This window comes from Sphaeramia orbicularis, chromosome 1, assembly GCF_902148855.1.
Source record: "Sphaeramia orbicularis chromosome 1, fSphaOr1.1, whole genome shotgun sequence".
Classification (NCBI taxonomy): Eukaryota; Metazoa; Chordata; class Actinopteri; order Kurtiformes; family Apogonidae; genus Sphaeramia; species Sphaeramia orbicularis.
In genome coordinates, this window is record NC_043957.1 from 9,813,162 (window position 1) to 9,831,705 (window position 18,544).

Sequence of the window (18,544 nt, forward strand, 5' to 3'; positions counted from 1 at the left end):
AAATGATGGATGAAGAAGTAAAAAAGGCTGTCAGAAAAATAAATCAAGTAAACTTCTTGTTCTCGGAGCTTTTGGATCATAGCCATCAGTTGGAACATTAATGGAAACAGTACCTTTTGGATAATTGCTTACATCTCCTCATATTTCAGAAAAGAAGTATGTCTTGTCAAAAAACAAAACAAAACAAAACACAAGCAGTCAGATATATTTACATAGACTGATCTCAATAAATGGCGTTGTATGTTACATCAGTTCTTATGGCATTTGGCGTGTTACATTGCAAAAATCTAAATCTTACCAAGTGTATTTTTCTCATTTCTAGTCAAAATATGTCATCACATTTAAAATAAGACATAATCACCTAAAGAGTAACTTTTAAGTGAGATATAAGAACTTATTTTTAGACGATAGATCTTGAAAATCTTATTTCAAGAAATCTTACTAAGATAATTTTCACTTATTCCATCGGCAGATTTTTTTTGCTCAATACAAGATTTTTTTTTGCTTAATTAGAGCAACAAAAAAAAATCTGCCAGTGGAACAAGTGAAAATTATCTTGTTAAGATTTCTTGAAATAAGATTTGTCTAAAAATAAGTTCTTATATCTTATTGAAAGTTACTCTTTAGGTGATTATGTCTTATTTTAAGAGTAATGAGATATTTTGACTAGAAATGAGAAAAATACACTTGGTAAGATTTTGATTTTTGCAGCATATATATATATATATATATATATATACACGCATTTTCGACCTGTCGTGTGTTATTCATCGCCATTTGATCGCATCTCAATTTATGCCAAGATCTCCAGTTCACATAACCCTGACCCCTAACCCTCAGTGCATGGTATTTGACACATTGATTCAGCTTGAATACACATGTGGAAAGCTTATAATGCGTACAGATAACACGCCAATTAAAAGTGGCATGTATATTTACTCGAGTCATGACATCACGTTGCTTTACAAACCTATTTGGAACAGAAACAAGGGTTGGACCATTGTGAAATAGGCCCTTAACATCGGGTTGTAGACAGATACAGCGCCATAAAACATTTCCAAGGACACAGGGCGAATAGAACGTGTATATAACACTCATTGCATTTGTCAGACTTTGTTGTAGTTAAAAAAGTGTGTTCTGACATGTCAGCACAACTATGAAAAGAAGACCTAAGCTGTTGTAATAATAATAATAATGCGATCACTCCTGTAAAGCTGCACCTCATCTCGTTGCGATCAAAGAGCACACGCAGTGAAGGGAAAGCATACAAACCGCAGATAATAAGCAGCGGTCATCCACAACCATCGCTCTTACAATATGTAAGTGGTGATATTAATCAAACGGACTCTGTTGGGCAAGAGGCCATCTCAGCTGTTCATTTCCACACCGTTTGCCATGGGAGATCAGAAGTGGTCGCTGCCATCTCGCTGTCTTTTGAACTCTGTCTCTGTCTGTCATTTACTGGATACGGTGGGAGCCATCTTGCACTGTTTTGGTCCTGGGAGGTCTCCGGTTTACTCATCACAGCCTCACCGGCCAAGTCTTGTAAAGGAAGCTATGTTACTCCCCTGCAGTCCCGGAGAAGCTGCTGTCCAAATATTGACATTTTTGTGTCTGTATTCTCTCTGGAACAGTGGAAGACAAGACGAAAAGCAAAAGGTATGGATAGAAGGGATAGAAGACACCCCCCTCCTTCCACCCCCCCCCTTTCTTCTGTCTACCTGCAGGGACAGAGAGTGTATTTTAGAGAAAGACGATATGAGGGAGAGGGAGAAAAATGGGCAGAGAGGATTAAATGCGAGGCAAATAAATGAGAGGCGAAGACTCAGAAAGAGAGGGAAGGAGAGACACAGAGGGACTAATAGAGATAGAAAGGACGGAGACAGACGAGTGGGTGCGACTGGCAAAACCTGCGCGCAGCAGATACAGCCACAGTAGTGTACTCAAACACACAGCTCCTGCTTTCCCAGGATTTGTTTTCATTCGTCTCCCTGTTCCCAGTCGCTGGCTGTACTGTATGTCAGGCTGTGCAATTAGTCAAATCACACCGATGTGGGATTTCAGGAACATGCAGAGATGTAATGAGAAAAGAAAAAAAAAAAAAAAGGAAATGAAGTGCTAATTGCTTTATGAGCTAGTAGATTGTGTTTGCATTGTGTAGCGTCATTCCCATGCTTAGGCCTGTACGTGTGTGTGTGTGTGTGTGTGTGTGTGTGTGTTCGTGTGAGTGGTTTTGCGTGTTATGTCTCGCTGCCTGATGAGGTCACAATGAGAGACGGGGCTGCTGGCAGGGCCTGTCATTGCCACTCACTGTTTTGGTTGTTGTTTTGCTTCCTGCCCGCGGAAGAAAAAGGTGCTTCACGAGGATCAGCAGCCAGTGGGTGTCATGCGAGCACGGCCTGTCTGTCTGTCTGCTTTTTACTTGTGCGTGCATTTACATATTTCAGCGTATGAGGGTATTTTTAAGCGTGCGTGTGTGTTTGCAATCATATGTGTTGATGTGTTTTTTTTTTTAAAGCGAGTGAGCCTACAGGCAAAAAAAAAAAAAAAAAAAAAAGTCAGTCACAGAGTAGTTTGGAGCTTGTGACAAGAGTTTCTGCAAACCTGATATGCAGCGAGCAGCAGACTATATTTACACATCATCTCCGGAGTACAATCCAGCCTTGTCCCAGCTTAATAATATACTGCGATACGAGAAATAAGAATGCAACTGAGCTTTCTGTTCTAATCCTCCGACATTAACTGCAATCTTATGTTCATATTTTGTGCACAGTTGCAGGTATGTTTCATTTTGCTCTTTTTTTTTTTTAATATTTGCTGATTTGCTTAAAGATCTGTACATTAAGAAGCACATGCATTGTGGGAAATAACGGCTTTTATATCTGTGCGCCGGCATAGATAAATCTTTAGGGTCTGAGGTCAATACTCTCATGTGTCAGAGGGGAAATTAATTTGCAAGAGGTGCATTAAAAGACTAAAGGTTAACTGTAACGTGGGAATTAAGAGAAATACCATGATTTATAGGCCTCAAGCCTTTAAGACGACATAAAAATGCATTCTTTTCAGAGGTGAACTAGAGGCTAAATGTAGGTAAACAGCATTCAAATGTATAACTTAGCATTTACAGTAATGGCATAGAGAGTTTTTGCATGCAGCTCTCTGGCACGGTTTCTCCTCTGAATGTTGAGATGACTTGTTTGGTTCTCCTCTGTATCCGTCCATGAGCACAGAGCACCCACTGACCCATAGCCAGCACATAGTTAGGTGGAAAAAAAAAAAAACAAAAAAAAAAAAGATCCCCTTGGCAGTGAAAGCACTGACTGCTACTGATTCTGTGCGACAGAACAGACAGCTCACTTATTTAAAACTTACTTAATCAAACATGATATGTTAAATAAAACACAAAGGAATGAAGCTGTCAGCCCGTATTGTGCAGCAAATTTCCCCCGATCCCTGTTTTCTTTCGGTTAAAGTTTCAAATATCTGAGAATGGTTTCCCATCAGGATGTTGATTTATGAGAAAGGTAGATATTTGACTCTATTAGGGTTTAAGCAGTTTTGTACATCTCAGTGTCATGTTTGCTGGATTTATTATGTGTCTCATATGCAAAAGTGAAAGCAGACACTTATTAATATTTGGTGTGTTTATTACTCTGCTTCTTCTTCTCCTTCTACCACATTAACCTATAAAGACCCAGTGCTATTTTAGTGTCTGTTCCCAAATGAATTTTTCTCTCTATTTAACCATTCTTAAGCGATTTATCACTATTTATTATAATATTCTCCTCTGTATTTTGCATTTTTCCAATGAAAATCAGGTATTTTCCCATATTTAATTTACTTATCATGTAGATGTTCATAAAAATTCAGATTAAAGTTGATTGTCATAATATCTGAAACAGAGAAAAATGAAGAAAACATGTCTTTTTCTACAATAACCCAAGTGTTTCCATTCACTGTCATTGATCCAACTCCATGGATTTTACTGGCGAATCAATGTTGTAGAAGATGACGGTGTTTCCATGTTTACTACGGAGCCTCTGAACATCCAAATGGGTCATATCTGATGACCATGAAAAGATGAAAAACTGCATTTTATATCAATTATTTACATGTATTGACAGGATTAGTGGCTGAACAGGTATTAAACAGTTTAGATCAGTAGATGGTTTTGGTCACCAGTGGCTGTTAGCGTCTTTATGGGTTAATTTGGCCATGGGTAGTGTGTGCCTTTAAAGGTGCGGGAGACGTTTGTGACCAATTTTTCATCAAATCTGTAAGCCAGTCATAGCCTAAGTGTCACAAATCTGTAAGTCTTTCTTTGATTACTCACCTGAATCTCTTGCATTTGGTGAACAATTTCGAAGTGCCATCCACCATAAACAAATCATGTGTTTACAATCTTCGGTTTTGTCGCAACTAACAATGTGGGAAAGGGAGGATCGTGCAGCCACCTGACAGCGGCAGCGACACCACAACCATATGATAATATACGGGTGACACAAACACGACATGGAAACAGCTGGAGGAATATGCATAGAGGGAAGGGAGCTCCTGCCGTTTCCGTGTTGTGTCTGTAGCAGCTGCTTCTATCAGGCAGCTGCGCGAACCTCTGTTTCCCACAATGCATGTCGCGACAAAATTCCGAAGATACCAGAGTTACCTCCTGGCTCTGTTTGTAAACACATGGTTTGTTTATGGTGGAGTACACTTAGAAATTGTTCACCGTGATGCAAGAGATTCAGGTGAGTAATTACAGAAAGACTTACAGATTCGTGACACTTAGGCTATGACTGAGGTTTTACAGATTTGATGAAAAATTGGTCACGAAAGTCTCCCGCAGCTTTAAAGATACACACTACCCACAGAGTAAAATGTGTAAAATAAATGTGAAGGGTGTGAGTGGGCCATGACTTTTCGTCTTGGTCCCAGTAGCCATAGCAACAAAAAGTTCATTCATTTACAATAGGAAAGCTATTTAAACATAATCAAACCCTCCCCATCTTTAGAGCATAACTACTTTAGTGTAGGCACAGACAGCAGGTCTTAAGACACAATTCGGATTTTTTGGTGAAATCTGATTTTTTTTTTTGTATACTCGTTCATATTACACATTTAATGCGACTTCTATCAGTTTTGAATATGAACTGAATGCGACCCGGAAGTGACCTGCATGCGCAAAAGAGGTCCTGACATAAATGTAACCACGCAGGCATGCACTGTTTTTATAAAAGTAAAAATATTTTTCCTGCCGCTCATCCTCCTGGGACGCAGAATTATGACATTTGTTATATTTCAGTGACATAAAGGTGGGATAAATGCGACCTGACCGTTCAGACTGAAGACGCATTGCAAAATATCAGCTACGTACTGGATTTAGGACCACATATGAAAGTGGCCTGGGTTGGAAATGAAAAAAATCAGATTTGTGCTTTTCAAACTGTCTTCAACAGATCGGATACAGGTCACATATGGGTAAAAAAATGGGATTTGGGCCACATTTGCCTGCAGTCTGAACAGTGAACAGTTCAGGAGTCTTCAGACTGTAATGGGCTCTATCAGTATGTTGATACCTGCTGTGGTGTTTACAAAATCGCAATTTAGTTTTTCAGATTTTTTTTTTTTTTTTTTTTTTTTAGATTTTTCAGTCTAACAATGGTGTAATCATTTGATTGGCAAGAGGAAATATTCAACATTTTTCTTTCAAAGCAGCTGTTACTCTGAGACCATTTACAACCAATAAAACATATTTCCTACAAATGAAGCTGTATCCATCCTCTTTCATGCAATGTGACTCCCAAAAAAACTCCCAGTGATGTACAGAGTTTCAACACTGAGCCTCAAAGTGACATGAGATACATCCAATTGTCCAATTAAATCCAATAATAAATTAGGGCCAGAAAAAAAAAAAGAACTTAAAAAAAGAAATGGCTGTCGAAACCTGGGCCACCACCAGGTTTGTTGTTTTAGTAAAGTTCTCTATCTCTACATAGATAGATGGATGGATGGATGGATGGATGGATGGATGGATGGATGGACTTTATTTATCCCAAACTGGGAAATTACAGTGTCACAGCAGTATACCACACATTCAATAACTATATAAAACCACAGCAAACATTATATTATTACACCATAATATTATTATATCATTACATGCACACGTTAAATTTACAGGAAATATGTAAATATCACTAAAAACAAGAGAAATTTCAGAAAAAATATGAAAAATATACTTTTTATTATTATTATTATTATTATTATTATTATTATTATTATTATTATTATTATTATTCTGTATTTTATGGAGTCATCTGCACAGAGAGGAGAATAAACGACAAATCAAATGGTTGTTCTGCATGACTTTTGGAGTCACATATCACAAGATAACCACCAAAGAGTCAAATAGAAAACTCAAGATGTATTAAATCCAAATAGAGGACACATCAAATATTGATTTTTATGATTGTTTTTTGTGTTTTAATACATGCAGACATTTCTTGCATTTTCTTGTTGTAGAGACTGAAAATAAGAGACGTACGATCATTAGAACCCTGGAAAAACAACAAAGCTAAAGGCAGCCTGTGACTTTTGCACGGTATCGTATGTGTAACACATATTAACATGTTCAGTAAAGTCTCTTCTGGAGAAAAGATGATGGTGATGTGAGGTACGGGCTGCAGCTGAGGTGTTGAAATTTGTGGGCGTCTCTGTCAGACTGGCTCGCAGGCACATTGAAAATGTTTGCTTGAACGTTTGCTTCTTAAAGTAAACCTCATTTTCAGTGGTTGCTGTGATACGCTCCGGTCTGCAATTACCCTGTATAGTAAGATGAGGAGAAACATTTTTTTTTTTAAAACGAGTCCTCTGCTGTGGCGTTAGATAAATGTCATGATGTTTCTGGTCGGTAAATGTCCTTGTCTCTCCATATCTCTCCTCCTCCTGCAAAGACTGGGTCTCCCCGTCATATTTTTTTTTTGGCCGTTGCCCTTCCCATCTGCGAGGCCCGGGTCTCCCCTCTCCTTCCTTATGGTTACTGCTGTGTCTTTCGGCTTCTCCCGCCTGCTGTCTCTTTATGTGAAATCTGCGACTCATAGTCCCCCCCCCACCTCCCCCTTCCCTCCACCTCCCACCCCCCGTCTGTTTGGCCCTTTCTGTCTGTGTCTGTGTCCCTCTGGTCACTGCAGCTTTGTTGCCCGTTTCACTCCCCCATGAGGCCTGACTTAGCAACTCGATTAGATCCACACAATTCATGCAAACACGAAAAGTAGAAGTATGGCTGCACTGATAATTTAACCCATAAAGACCCAAACATCCACCGAGTCTTCCACTGATCTAAACTGTTTAATCCCTGTTGATCCACTAATCCTATCAATACATGTAAATATTTGGTGTAAAATGCAGTTTGTCATTTTTTTATGGTTATCAGATATGACCCATTTGGACGTTCAGAGGCTCCATAGTTACCATGGAAACACCGTCATCTTCTACAACATTTGTTCACCAGTAAAACCCATGGAGTTGGATCCATGACAGTGGATGGAGATGCTTGTTTTCTGTTCAGATGATGATATATTTTGTTGAAAAAGTCACTTTTTTCTTCAGTTTCCTTTGTGTCTGATAAACCTCAACTTTAATTGGAGCTTTTATTAATATCCACGTCAGTAAAATACATGATTTTCACTGAAACAATGCAAAACACAGAGGATAATATTACATTAAATGGTGATAAATCACTTAAGAAAATGTACATTTAGAGGAGCTGTCATATGGGAAGTAGCAGTAGGTCTTTATGGGTTAATGTGCTGACAGTATTGGTGTCAATATGTTCCTGTATAGTGGATGACATTTACAATTGTTTTAAAAGTAGAGAAAATCAAATGATAGTGGTGCAGTGGTTAGCACTGTTTCCTCACAGCAACAAGGTCCTGGGTTCAAATCCAGCACCAGCTGACCATCCAAACACATGCACTCAAAGGGTAACTGGTTAATCCGGTGTTTTTCAACCTTCGGATCGGCTGAAATTTCTAGTAATTGATTAAAAAATATTTGTTAATAATTCAACATATAGGCCTATTTCTTTATAATTAAAACACCAGACACTTTTCTCAATAAAAATCAAGTTCAAACAAAACACAAGATATAACATCTAAGAGGGCATTTTTTGATTGACCCAATCATGTGACCGCGTGCATCTTTCAAATGTTCATTGTGGTTGGTTTAAGATGCTGCAGCTCTTGCATAATTCATAGTTTGAGTTATTGTTTGTTCAGTATTAATTGTCAGCCTTGTAAATACAAGCTGGACTGATTGTACATATCCTGAGCAGGGAAAATAAAACTCTCACTTTGTGCAGTAATCTACACCTGGCTTTACTGCCTCTGTCCAGAATAATATACATTATATAGACTAAAGGTCATCTAAAATTAATGTTGATTTGCAACGTAGTATACCAAACTATTACATGATCAAAAACTAATCAACTTTAGAAAAGAAATGTCTGTTTTGAATGTCTGAGGTTGCCAGAAATTTGTGATGTTAAAATGAGGTCACGAGCCAAAAAAGGTTGGAAACCACTGGGTTAACCCAAATTTCCAATAGGTGTGAATGTTAGAGTGATTGGTTGTTTGTCTCTGTACTGTTCAGACCCGCCTTCACCCATAGGTAGCTGGGATAGGCTCTAGCACCCCCGCAACCCTCTCGAGGACAAAGCAGTGTAGAAGTGCTTTATTGTATACAGCGACCCCCCCCCCCCCAAACAAAAAAAAAAAAAAAAAAGAAAGTCTCCCCCTAGATGTATCTCTAAGCCAGTTCTTGAGATCCTTCCATTGGGTAAGGACTGCAGACATTAATATGTTACAATTGCAACAACTTTAACCATAACTGATGTTGTGAGTAGTTTCTCATTTTTTCAAACAACAATGTCAGGAAGCGTTTCACACGGACATAGAAAAAGATATAATTCTGTTCAAAATTGTCAAATTTTTGGACTGCATCAAGCAAAGAAAACAACTAAGGCAGAGTTTGTCAACCTTGGGGTCGCAACCCTACATGGGGTTGCCTGAAATTTCTAGCAATTGATCAAAAAAATAGTAATTTACCTATAAAAACTTTTTTTTTAATGATTCAATATATATTTCATTATAATTAAAACACCACACACTTTTCCTGTCAATCAATCAAGTGCAAATAAAATGCAGGATATAATATCTGAGAGAGCATATCTTGATTGACCCGATCAGTTGACCGCATGTGTTACTATGCTTCAACCACAGTCAGAAAACTGGACCGAACAGAGTGTATGTATGTATATAATACATTATACAGCCTAAATGTCATCTAAAATTTGCTTTTATTTGCAACATACCATAGCAAACTATTACATGATCAAAAAACAAATTACTTATAGCAAAAAAAATGTCTTTGTTTTGAATGTCTGTGGTCACCAGAAATTTGTGATGTTAAAATGGGGTCAGGAGCCAAAAAAGGTTGGAAACCACTGCACTAAGGAGTTACTGAAAATACAGAAAAAAAAAAAAAAAAAAAAAAAAAAAAAAAAGGGTTTTAACCTATTTTTAAAAACTGGAAGGATAGTGAAGTGTAGTCATTGAGGAATAGATGTGGGTGGAAAAAAAAGTCCTAAATGAGGATGATCAAAGCTCATTTACACGTTTAAACTCACAGCTTTGGTTAATAGTGAAAGAGCATTTCCACACGGACAAAGTGAATAGAACTCAAGGGATTGGGAATGAACAGCTGTGGAGCCTTAAGAAAACCACTTATCAGTGAAGATAATTAGAAAAAAAAGGGCTTCAATTTGTTAGGCGGCATAAAGACTGGATTGTGTTTCAGTGGAAAAAGCTCATGTGGTCTGATGAGTCCAGACTGACCCCGGATGCATCAGTGTGAGAGGACAGGTGGATGAAGTGATTACCCATCATGCCTAGTGCCCACAGTACAAACCTGTAGGGGCGGTGTTATGATCTGGGGTTGGTTCAGATGGTCAGGTCTATGTTTGTTAACGATGTGTGTCCATAAATGATCAGGTCTAAACATCAGACATATTCCAAGATGACAAATACCAGGATTCAGACCACGAAAGAGTGATTCAGGGAGCGTGAGATGTCATTTTTACACATGGATTGGCCAGACAAGAACCCCCCACCCCCACCCCCCTTTGAGAATCTTTAGGATGTGATGGAGAAGACTTTAGAACAGGGGTGTCCAACTCATATTAGTTCAGGAGCCACATTCAGTTCAATATGAGCTGAAGTGGGCTGGACCAGTAAAATAATAACAGTAAAAAAAGCAAAACTACACTGAAATTATCTGCTTCAGAGATTAAATGTGCTAAATGTTATGTATTTTATTAGGATTAATTAGAAAACTAATGACCAAAGTGCTGGTTTGCTGATGTTTTTAAGGTATATGATAGTGTTATTACACATATATATGGATTTATGTACTTTTATACAATAGATTTATACATAGAATCTGTAAAGTGAGTGTATTCTAATGTGCAGACAGTGTTTTGAAGTAGATCTCATAGCTCTGAGAAAAATATTCCTTTTGAATTAAACCCATTCTCTCATTAATTCTTGAATTTCACATTTTGACCCCAAGTCTGTATCTGTGAAACTTCAGCCAAGCAGCATTTTTGACTTGATTTTGCTTTATCAGTGACTCACACGTGGTAAATTTTCACTATTATTCTGGAAATGTTTTGAAACGTTCAGTGGTACATTATGAAAAATGTTTACATCTACAGTTTCCTTAAAAATGTGGGTAAGATTAGATTCCTTTTATTGTCATTGCAAATAAATACAACGCAATTTTAAAGCGCAAGGTAAAAACGGGGCCGATAAAAAAAGTATAAGAACAATAAATACTAAAGAATAAATTATATTCCATTCATATCCCACACCCACACTACACACACATGTATAAACAGGTTGTGCCTGAAAATATGTAGTGATCATAAAATAAGCCATTCCCGCACAAAAAATAGTCCCAGATTACTGCACAGGCCTTATGTTTTTAGTGCATAATTTAGTGTGGTGAAATTTGGTAACACAAACAGTCTGAAATGTTTTAAGAAAAATAATTGCAATTTTAATAATATTATGCTTTAGTTTCACATCTACATATTTGCATTACAACTTACACAGAACATTTACAGGTGGAATATTGGTAAAACTGCGTTTACTTCTCTTAAAGGGGTCATATTTTGCTAAACCCACTTTTATTAGTCTTTGGTTCATTTATTTGTGTATTTGGACCCTAATAGTTCCAAAAGTTTGAATTTGAACCCTCCAGGTCCTGCAAAGCACCTGGAAAATATTCATTTTGGCAAAAATCGAGTGGATTTCTACAACCTGTTTTAATTCCTGCTTAATTTGTTACATCTATAACTACAGGGTGTCCCATAAGTCTCCATACATAGGAGACATAATACATATGGTTCTAACATGTATTTCTTTATATTTCTTCTTTATAGTTCTTCAGCAGTGGAGGACACGCATTGAAATGTGTTCCAACAAAATGGCAGTCATATACATAGAGCATATTATATAAATAAAAATGGTTTAAGTCAAGAAACATTTATTTTTCCTATGTATGGAGACTTATGGGACACCCTGTAGTTACGTGATGACATTTGCACATATAAGGTCAACACTTCCGACGAACATTTCTCAGAGTACGCCATAATTGTCAGCAGCAGCGGTTGTAGTCCACACTGAAAATATGTCCAGACTTTGAGCGGATTACCTAAAATGTTCAGTCATTGGTTGAGCGGAACAAAGGTTGAATCTGGAGGGGGTGGGGCGTGAAGTGGCTCATGTGCATTTAAAGGGCCAGCGCTCAAAATGACCTTTCTAGTGTCAGTACTCAGAAATAGGGTTGAAGATGGACCTGTGGAGTTGAATTAAAGAAGAATCCAGACCCAAGCAGAGCATTTACAGTTTATGTAAATGTTTTAAAATGAATAATTCTATTTAAAAAAGCAAAATATCACTCCTTTAAGAAAGGTTAAATAGAGAGAAAACTTAATTTGGGAACTGACACAAAAGTAACACTGGGTCTATATGGGTAAAGACAATCCAATCCACAACCATCAGCAGCAGGGTAATACTTTGAGAATACTTAATATACAGGGAGTAGAGCAGCCTCTCTTGAAGCTGCAGTTAAAGGTAGAGCCGCAAGGAAAGAAAACACAGATCTTTAGCATCTTACATCACAGCAGTTAATTTTCACTTCTCCTATTACCTCATTCAGGTGCTTGTATTGATGTTTGCTGTGTACTATTCAAAGCCCTATCCCATTTTGTTGCTCAACATCTATTGACATAAACACGCTTAAATTACAATGTGTGTGTTTGTGCCTACTGTTAGTAAAAGAGTTACAGTGGCATTATCAGGAGCAGGAATCAAGACGATGGATTTGTGTAAACGGACCCTTTGATCTAGGGGCCTCGGGGAATTCCAGATCCTAATTGTCCACTCTTTCTGTTTTCTTTTTTTTTTTTTTCCTCAACTGCACACTTTCCCGCTTTGATCGCACTATTCCAACACTTTCCCCACATTGCCCTGGCTTTACTGGAAAACTGGGAAAAACTACCAACCCCATTTGTGTGCGAGTGGAAAGGCCGTGGGGGCTCATTATTATGATGACTATGTTCATGTGTCTTGTTGCTTTCTTGTTCCTTTTGTAATCTCTCTCATGCTCTTCTCTCTTTATTCTCACTAAGAGAGTGTAATTAACATAACTGGTACCTCTTTCGTAATGGGTGTGTGTACATGAGTGTGTGCTATTCTATTATATCATCTCAGATGTTAATTTAATCTTATTTTTTAATATGTTTATGTTTTGTTTTTGGCAGCCGCTCTATGTCAATTACACAGCTTGTCAGTTAGTATAGGGATGATTGACATTAGAGTCCGATTAAGACCCCGATGAGTACTCTGTTAGTTTTTATAGCGGATTTCTTTAAGATAATTGTAGATTGTACGACGGAATGATGAAATATGGATTTACATTTTGTCTCTTGCTGTTTGAAAATCAATTGTGAGTTTGAGGATGTTTATGTGTGTGTGTGTGTGTGGGGGGGGGGGGGGGGGGGTGGAATGTTTTGCAACACCGCATCACTTTGATTGCACATTTCATTCAGAATGAATGAGGTGAGGAGGAAAACAAACAATTCACTTCATCAATGTTGGCCTTGTCTCTTTGATGAATAGCTTTTGCTGCACTTTTTCTGTTTTCGACATTGGCAAATGATTGCTAACTTGTGTTCTCTTTTCTGGTCTCTTTCTCTCATCTACTCCTTCATCTCATTCTATCCTCTCGCTGTTTCTTCTCCTCCCATGCTCCCTTGGCTTCTCTTCTATCCTCTCGTTAATTATCTTCCTAATCTTCGCATTCGCATTTCAATCTTTCCATCTCCCCTAACCTCATCTTCCCTCTTTTTTCCATCTCTCGTCATCTCCGCAGGCGCCGATCTGTTCTCCAACTGCACCGAGGAGTGTAAAGCCCTGGGCCACTCGGACCGCTGCTGGATGCCGTCCTTTGTCCCGTCCGACGGGCGCCAGGGGCCGGACTACCGCAGCAACCTGCACGTGCCAGGCATGGACGCCACGCTGCCCGACACTGAGGTACCCTCCTCCGTCAACCTGTCCGACCAACTCACCATGACCTCGTCCACCGCCTCGTCCAACGATAGGTCATTCTCCACCTTTGGCAAGGACGGTCAAAGGTCACAGTCACACCACAGCCTTCACCATCACCTCCATCCGCAACAGCAGCAGTACAGCTCCAGCACGCTAGAGAGGAAAGAATATGATAGGGGGACCCTACCGTACAAATCCACCTTTCTCTGTGAGTATCAGTATGAAAGTTCCCTGGGACCCTATGACTTTGGTCTGGTCCAGTACAGATACTAAAGGAGGGGACAATGAATCTGCCTCTTGATTCTGATCTGGACTTTTTTTTTTTTACTTTATGTTGTTCATCAACTTTGATTTCTTCTATTTTTAAGGAGTTTGGAAACACAGCTTGTTACTTTTTTTCTTTTTTTAATTTTTATTTGTATATTATAATTTCTGTTGAATGTAAAATGTAATCTATTGTAATGTAATCTAACTCCCCTTCCCCAAAACCTGCTATAAAACAATATCCATTCTAACCTGACCCCAATTTTCAATACTGTCTGTAATTATGTGACTTATTACAGAATAAACAAAATTGGAATTGGATTCAAATAAAACTGCTGTGGCCCCTTTTTCTTTCTTTTCTCCTTTTTTTTTTTTTTTTTTTTTTTTTTTACTAAATTCCCCCCTCTTGAAAACCTTTTTAAATCTTTTTATCTGATGCTCATATAAGCAAAGGTCACAAACACAAGCAGACATTTCATGTTTTATATTCTTGCCATCTCTTCACATATCTAAATAAATAAAGCAGCTTCAAGTTCTAAATGTGATTTTCAGTATAGACAGAGAGAAAATAAAAGATAGTATCTTCATGGTAAAAAGGACATCTGTTATCATTTACTCAACAAGAGTTCTGTTCAAGCACGATGGCTTCCCTACTGAATAGCTAGAAAGGTGAAACACACATCCCACGCGTCTTCTTCTTCACGAGGATTGAAGTCCATTTTGTTCTAAAAAGGATGTCTCCAGTATCTATACTTGCTCGCTTGACGATCAATACCTGACATAGAGAAGAAGGGGGAGAAAGCAGCTGGAAAGAAAGTCACACATGCACCCGAGGAGAGAAAAAAAGAAAAAGGAAAAGAAAAAAAAAAAAAAAGGAAAACTAATATGTTACAAGAAGGTTTCATTTGGCAAGTAAAAAATATTGATATGTACCGGAATAAAATGAAGTTTCCTGATTACATTTGGAAAGAAGCTGAGAGGGAATCTTGAGAAAGGGATGGAAGGACGGACGGACGCACGCCGCTTTCAGCTACTTTCCGAGCTCCCACATTACATGAATATTCCATTAGCACTAAGAGTAGAGAATGGATTCGATATACACATTCAGTAGAGAAGTCATTTCCAGTCAAATCACCACCATGTTTAACCACGACCATCCGCCATGATACTGCATGCTGACTGTGGGCTGTCTTTCAGGTAAACGATCAGCATGATGATACCTTGCCTGCTTTTTTTTTTTTTTTTTTTTTTTTTTTTTTTTTTAATGTTTTTCTATTGTGACTTAGAAAACACAACTGAGCAATTTTCCTCTTGCACACATCAGGTCTGTGTATGAAAAATAATTGGTATTTAGCCTTTAGGTGCTACAGCCTGCTTTGCTCCAAATATAGCTGCCTGTGCGTCTGCTCATCTCGTCTGCCTCGCAGGGTTAAGATAAATGCACTTCTTATTCACTCAGTCCAAAATCTCACAACTTTATTTATTTCTTTCTTTTTTTTTTTTGGTGTTTTTATTTTTTTTAATTTTTTTTTTGATTTAAGATTCTTCCTATATTTCTGGTCTGTGAAAATAAATTGACTCCGCACTGCCACAGCAAAGGTTTTGTTGTTCATCAATCTGTAGAAAATATGAGAACAGTCCCGGAGGCTGAAGCTCTATTAGCAAATAGACATCATGTTCTACTTTTAAAAATAGCACCCTACTCTACTACTGGCTACGGCAGCGCTCTGATCACCAGGGTTGCCTTGATAAAGGGTTTATAAATGTTTAATGATCCATTTATAGATAATTAATGAAGCAATTAGTGCACTGTGTATTTTCTTTGCATGCATTATGTAGCCACCAAATTTTTAACATTTATCTTCACTGATGGACATGTTTTTAGCCAATTCCCAAATTAGATTTACCATTACAGACCAGCCTTTTATATACACAGCATATAAATATCTTCAGAGAGAGTCCTTTGTGGCACGTATCCTTCAGAGATGGTATTTCAAACTGAATGTGTTGCTAAAAAGTCTCAGGGGAAAGGTATCATTTGTCTTAACAAGTGTGTTCTCTTGTCTTTTCAGCCCGCAAAAGGATTTGCTAGCTCGTTCCACGTGGACCTGTCGGAGACAGCGTGAATTTCTGTACGAGACCACCAACACTGATGCTAGAGACAGCAAAAATAAAAGCGAAACAAAACAGTAACCTGGACAACAACAGCAGCAGCCTTGGTTAAACTTCATTATCTCGGGTGGTGAACTGTAACAAAGCCTTGGCAGCGGTAGCTGGGGAAGGAGACAGGAGAAAGGAAAATACTGAGTAGCTGTAACCCTCTAGAATTTCTGAGGAGCAATCCAAGGCCTTATTCTTCTCAGCAGGACTGAGACCGGGGCCGCAACACTTCACTTGGCCGATGCGAAGATTATAACGTCATCAGCAGACTGAAAAAGGAAAGAAAGAAACTGGAGTAAACAGAGGGATATTAAAACACGAGGGATTGATTAGATCACGGAGGTGGTTTTTTTTTTTCTTTTTTTTTTGTTTTTGTTTTTTGACTGGGGGTTAGCCTCTAGAGATCTGTGTGTGCCTGTTTACATGAAGAAAAAAAAAAAAACACTAATGTTTCTGTACAAACTTCAACCAACATCACACGGAACCCTTTAGCTATTTCTATGGTCACCACTAAGCCAACTGTACAGAGACTGTATGGACAGAGGGAGGCAAGAGACTGGAGGAAAACAAAAAAAACAAAAAAAAAAATCTGGGGGAGGAGAAGGACTGTCAGCCAGAGTGAAAGGCTGAGACAGACACAGACAGAGAGCAGGTGTTGTACAGGTATAAAATGACAGAAAAAAAAGAAAGGGGGACAAGCAGAGACGATGTGCAGTAGTATAAATTCTGTATCTCCAGTTTTTTGACTTGACTGTCTTTATATAACTTCTCTTATTTTTTGCCGTTTCTGTTGTTCTTTCGGTGTGGTTTCAAATGTGCAGACTCTAACATATTCTGACTTAAACAGTTAAGACAGGGACATGCAGCCCGGTCCGGTCTGGTCCAGAGTTTGGGTTTGGTAAATCTTTTCCAGCTAAGCCACTTCAGGAAGGAGATTTGAAACAAAATATCCTGGACGGAGAGGAAAAAAACACCCACGAGATACTAAACACTATACTCAGCGTTGGGTTTATCAATAAAGTATTGTAAATGAATGTTCTCATTTCTAAACTAGTGACTTTTTGAAACAAGTTCCTTCCTGAGCTGACTGCGGAGAAAGTGAATGATCCCTTAACCAGGATGGGGTTCCCTTGATGCCATTGGCTTATACATAAACAATCAGACACATTCAGTGGTTTTTATCATGTGTGCAAAGTGTTTACTGTGCTATTTTAAAAGCTTATAAATGAATATAAATCTATATATATAAAACTATATATATACAATATACTTTTTTCTGAAAACTGTGTAACCATTGGTTAGTTTCTACACCTCATAATGTCATTCAATCTAATACCAAGTGCTTCAAAACCAAGACTTGTGTTGACTCAGATGAGGAGGAGTGCTACAGCCTAAAAAGCAAGCCCCCTTTCACACCAACCAAGGATTAAGTTGATGTTCTTATTTGATTGTTACTTTTCACCGTTTACATAAAGACACTGGGCCTTGTTGTGTGTAGCGAAGACACCAGTTGAGTTGTTTTAGGCCTGTTGTGTATTTTAATAGCAGAATATGTGTTCATGTACAGGAAAGGGAGGGGGGGAGAAGCCTATCCCGACCGAGCTAGATATCCAAGGTTTTACAATCATACAAGAGAGGCATACGCTCTTAAATATGGTCACATTAGCAGACATACACATGACGAGGAGGGAGTACGCACACACGAATACACACACACACACACACACACACACACACAGGTCAGGTGGTGATAAATAAACAGTGTCATTGAAGTTTTGGAATGTGTGTTTTGTCGCATTTTACATAGAAACACTCTCTTGTCTTGTGATCGGAGAAGAGTTATATTGTCTAATCAAGGGGGTGAAGTTGATTACTACACGATAAGGTTCAGTGTGTGAGATTTAGTGATATCTAGAGGTGAAGTTGCACATTGCAACTGAATAATCCTGGTTTGAGCTAGCAGGTGGTATATCCAAATATAACACAAATTTCCAGTGAATTTTCGGAAAATTCACATAGGATGCAAATTCACATGTTTCCACCCACTATTTTATTTGTAGATTTTTTATTTTATTTATTTATATAGACAGGGAGAATGTACAAATACACATTAACCTTAAACAGAAGAGATGTATTGTACCAGGTTGCAGCACTAGTGCTAATTTCCACCTGTAATCCCTGGACAGACTGATGTTATCATTAAAAAAACATGCATTAATAAAAACTAAAACATACAAAAAGCAATTTAAAATGCATTTTTGAAACTCCAACTATATAAAAAATTGATTCACATCCAACCATTCATTCTTATTCGTCCCGTCACACACACTCTAAGCATGTTTACATTACATTATATTATGGCTACAGGTTTGGTTACAGAGGAGCTGTTTTTCACCATGCAAGAGAACATGTGATAGCTTGTAATTACACTACTGTTATGCAAATATTAAGAA

At 38.1% G+C, this 18,544-nt stretch overlaps 1 protein-coding gene across 3 annotated transcripts in view; it reads left to right on the forward strand.

Moving 5' to 3' along the window:
• The window catches only part of pcdh10a (protocadherin 10a), a 35,960-nt gene extending 18,097 nt beyond the window's left edge, over positions 1 to 17,863 (forward strand). The window contains exons 4-5 of one of the 3 annotated variants that reach the window (XM_030140001.1): positions 13,492 to 13,875; positions 16,004 to 17,863. In XM_030140001.1, coding sequence (XP_029995861.1) covers positions 13,492 to 13,875; positions 16,004 to 16,023 — 404 coding nt within the window. In that variant the 3' untranslated portion in view covers positions 16,024 to 17,863. Of the gene's footprint in view, positions 1 to 13,491; positions 14,784 to 16,003 lie in introns of those variants that run through there. The other 2 variants (XM_030140045.1, XM_030139918.1) reach the window with 2 other exon arrangements.
• Positions 17,864 to 18,544: the final 681 nt, after the last annotated feature.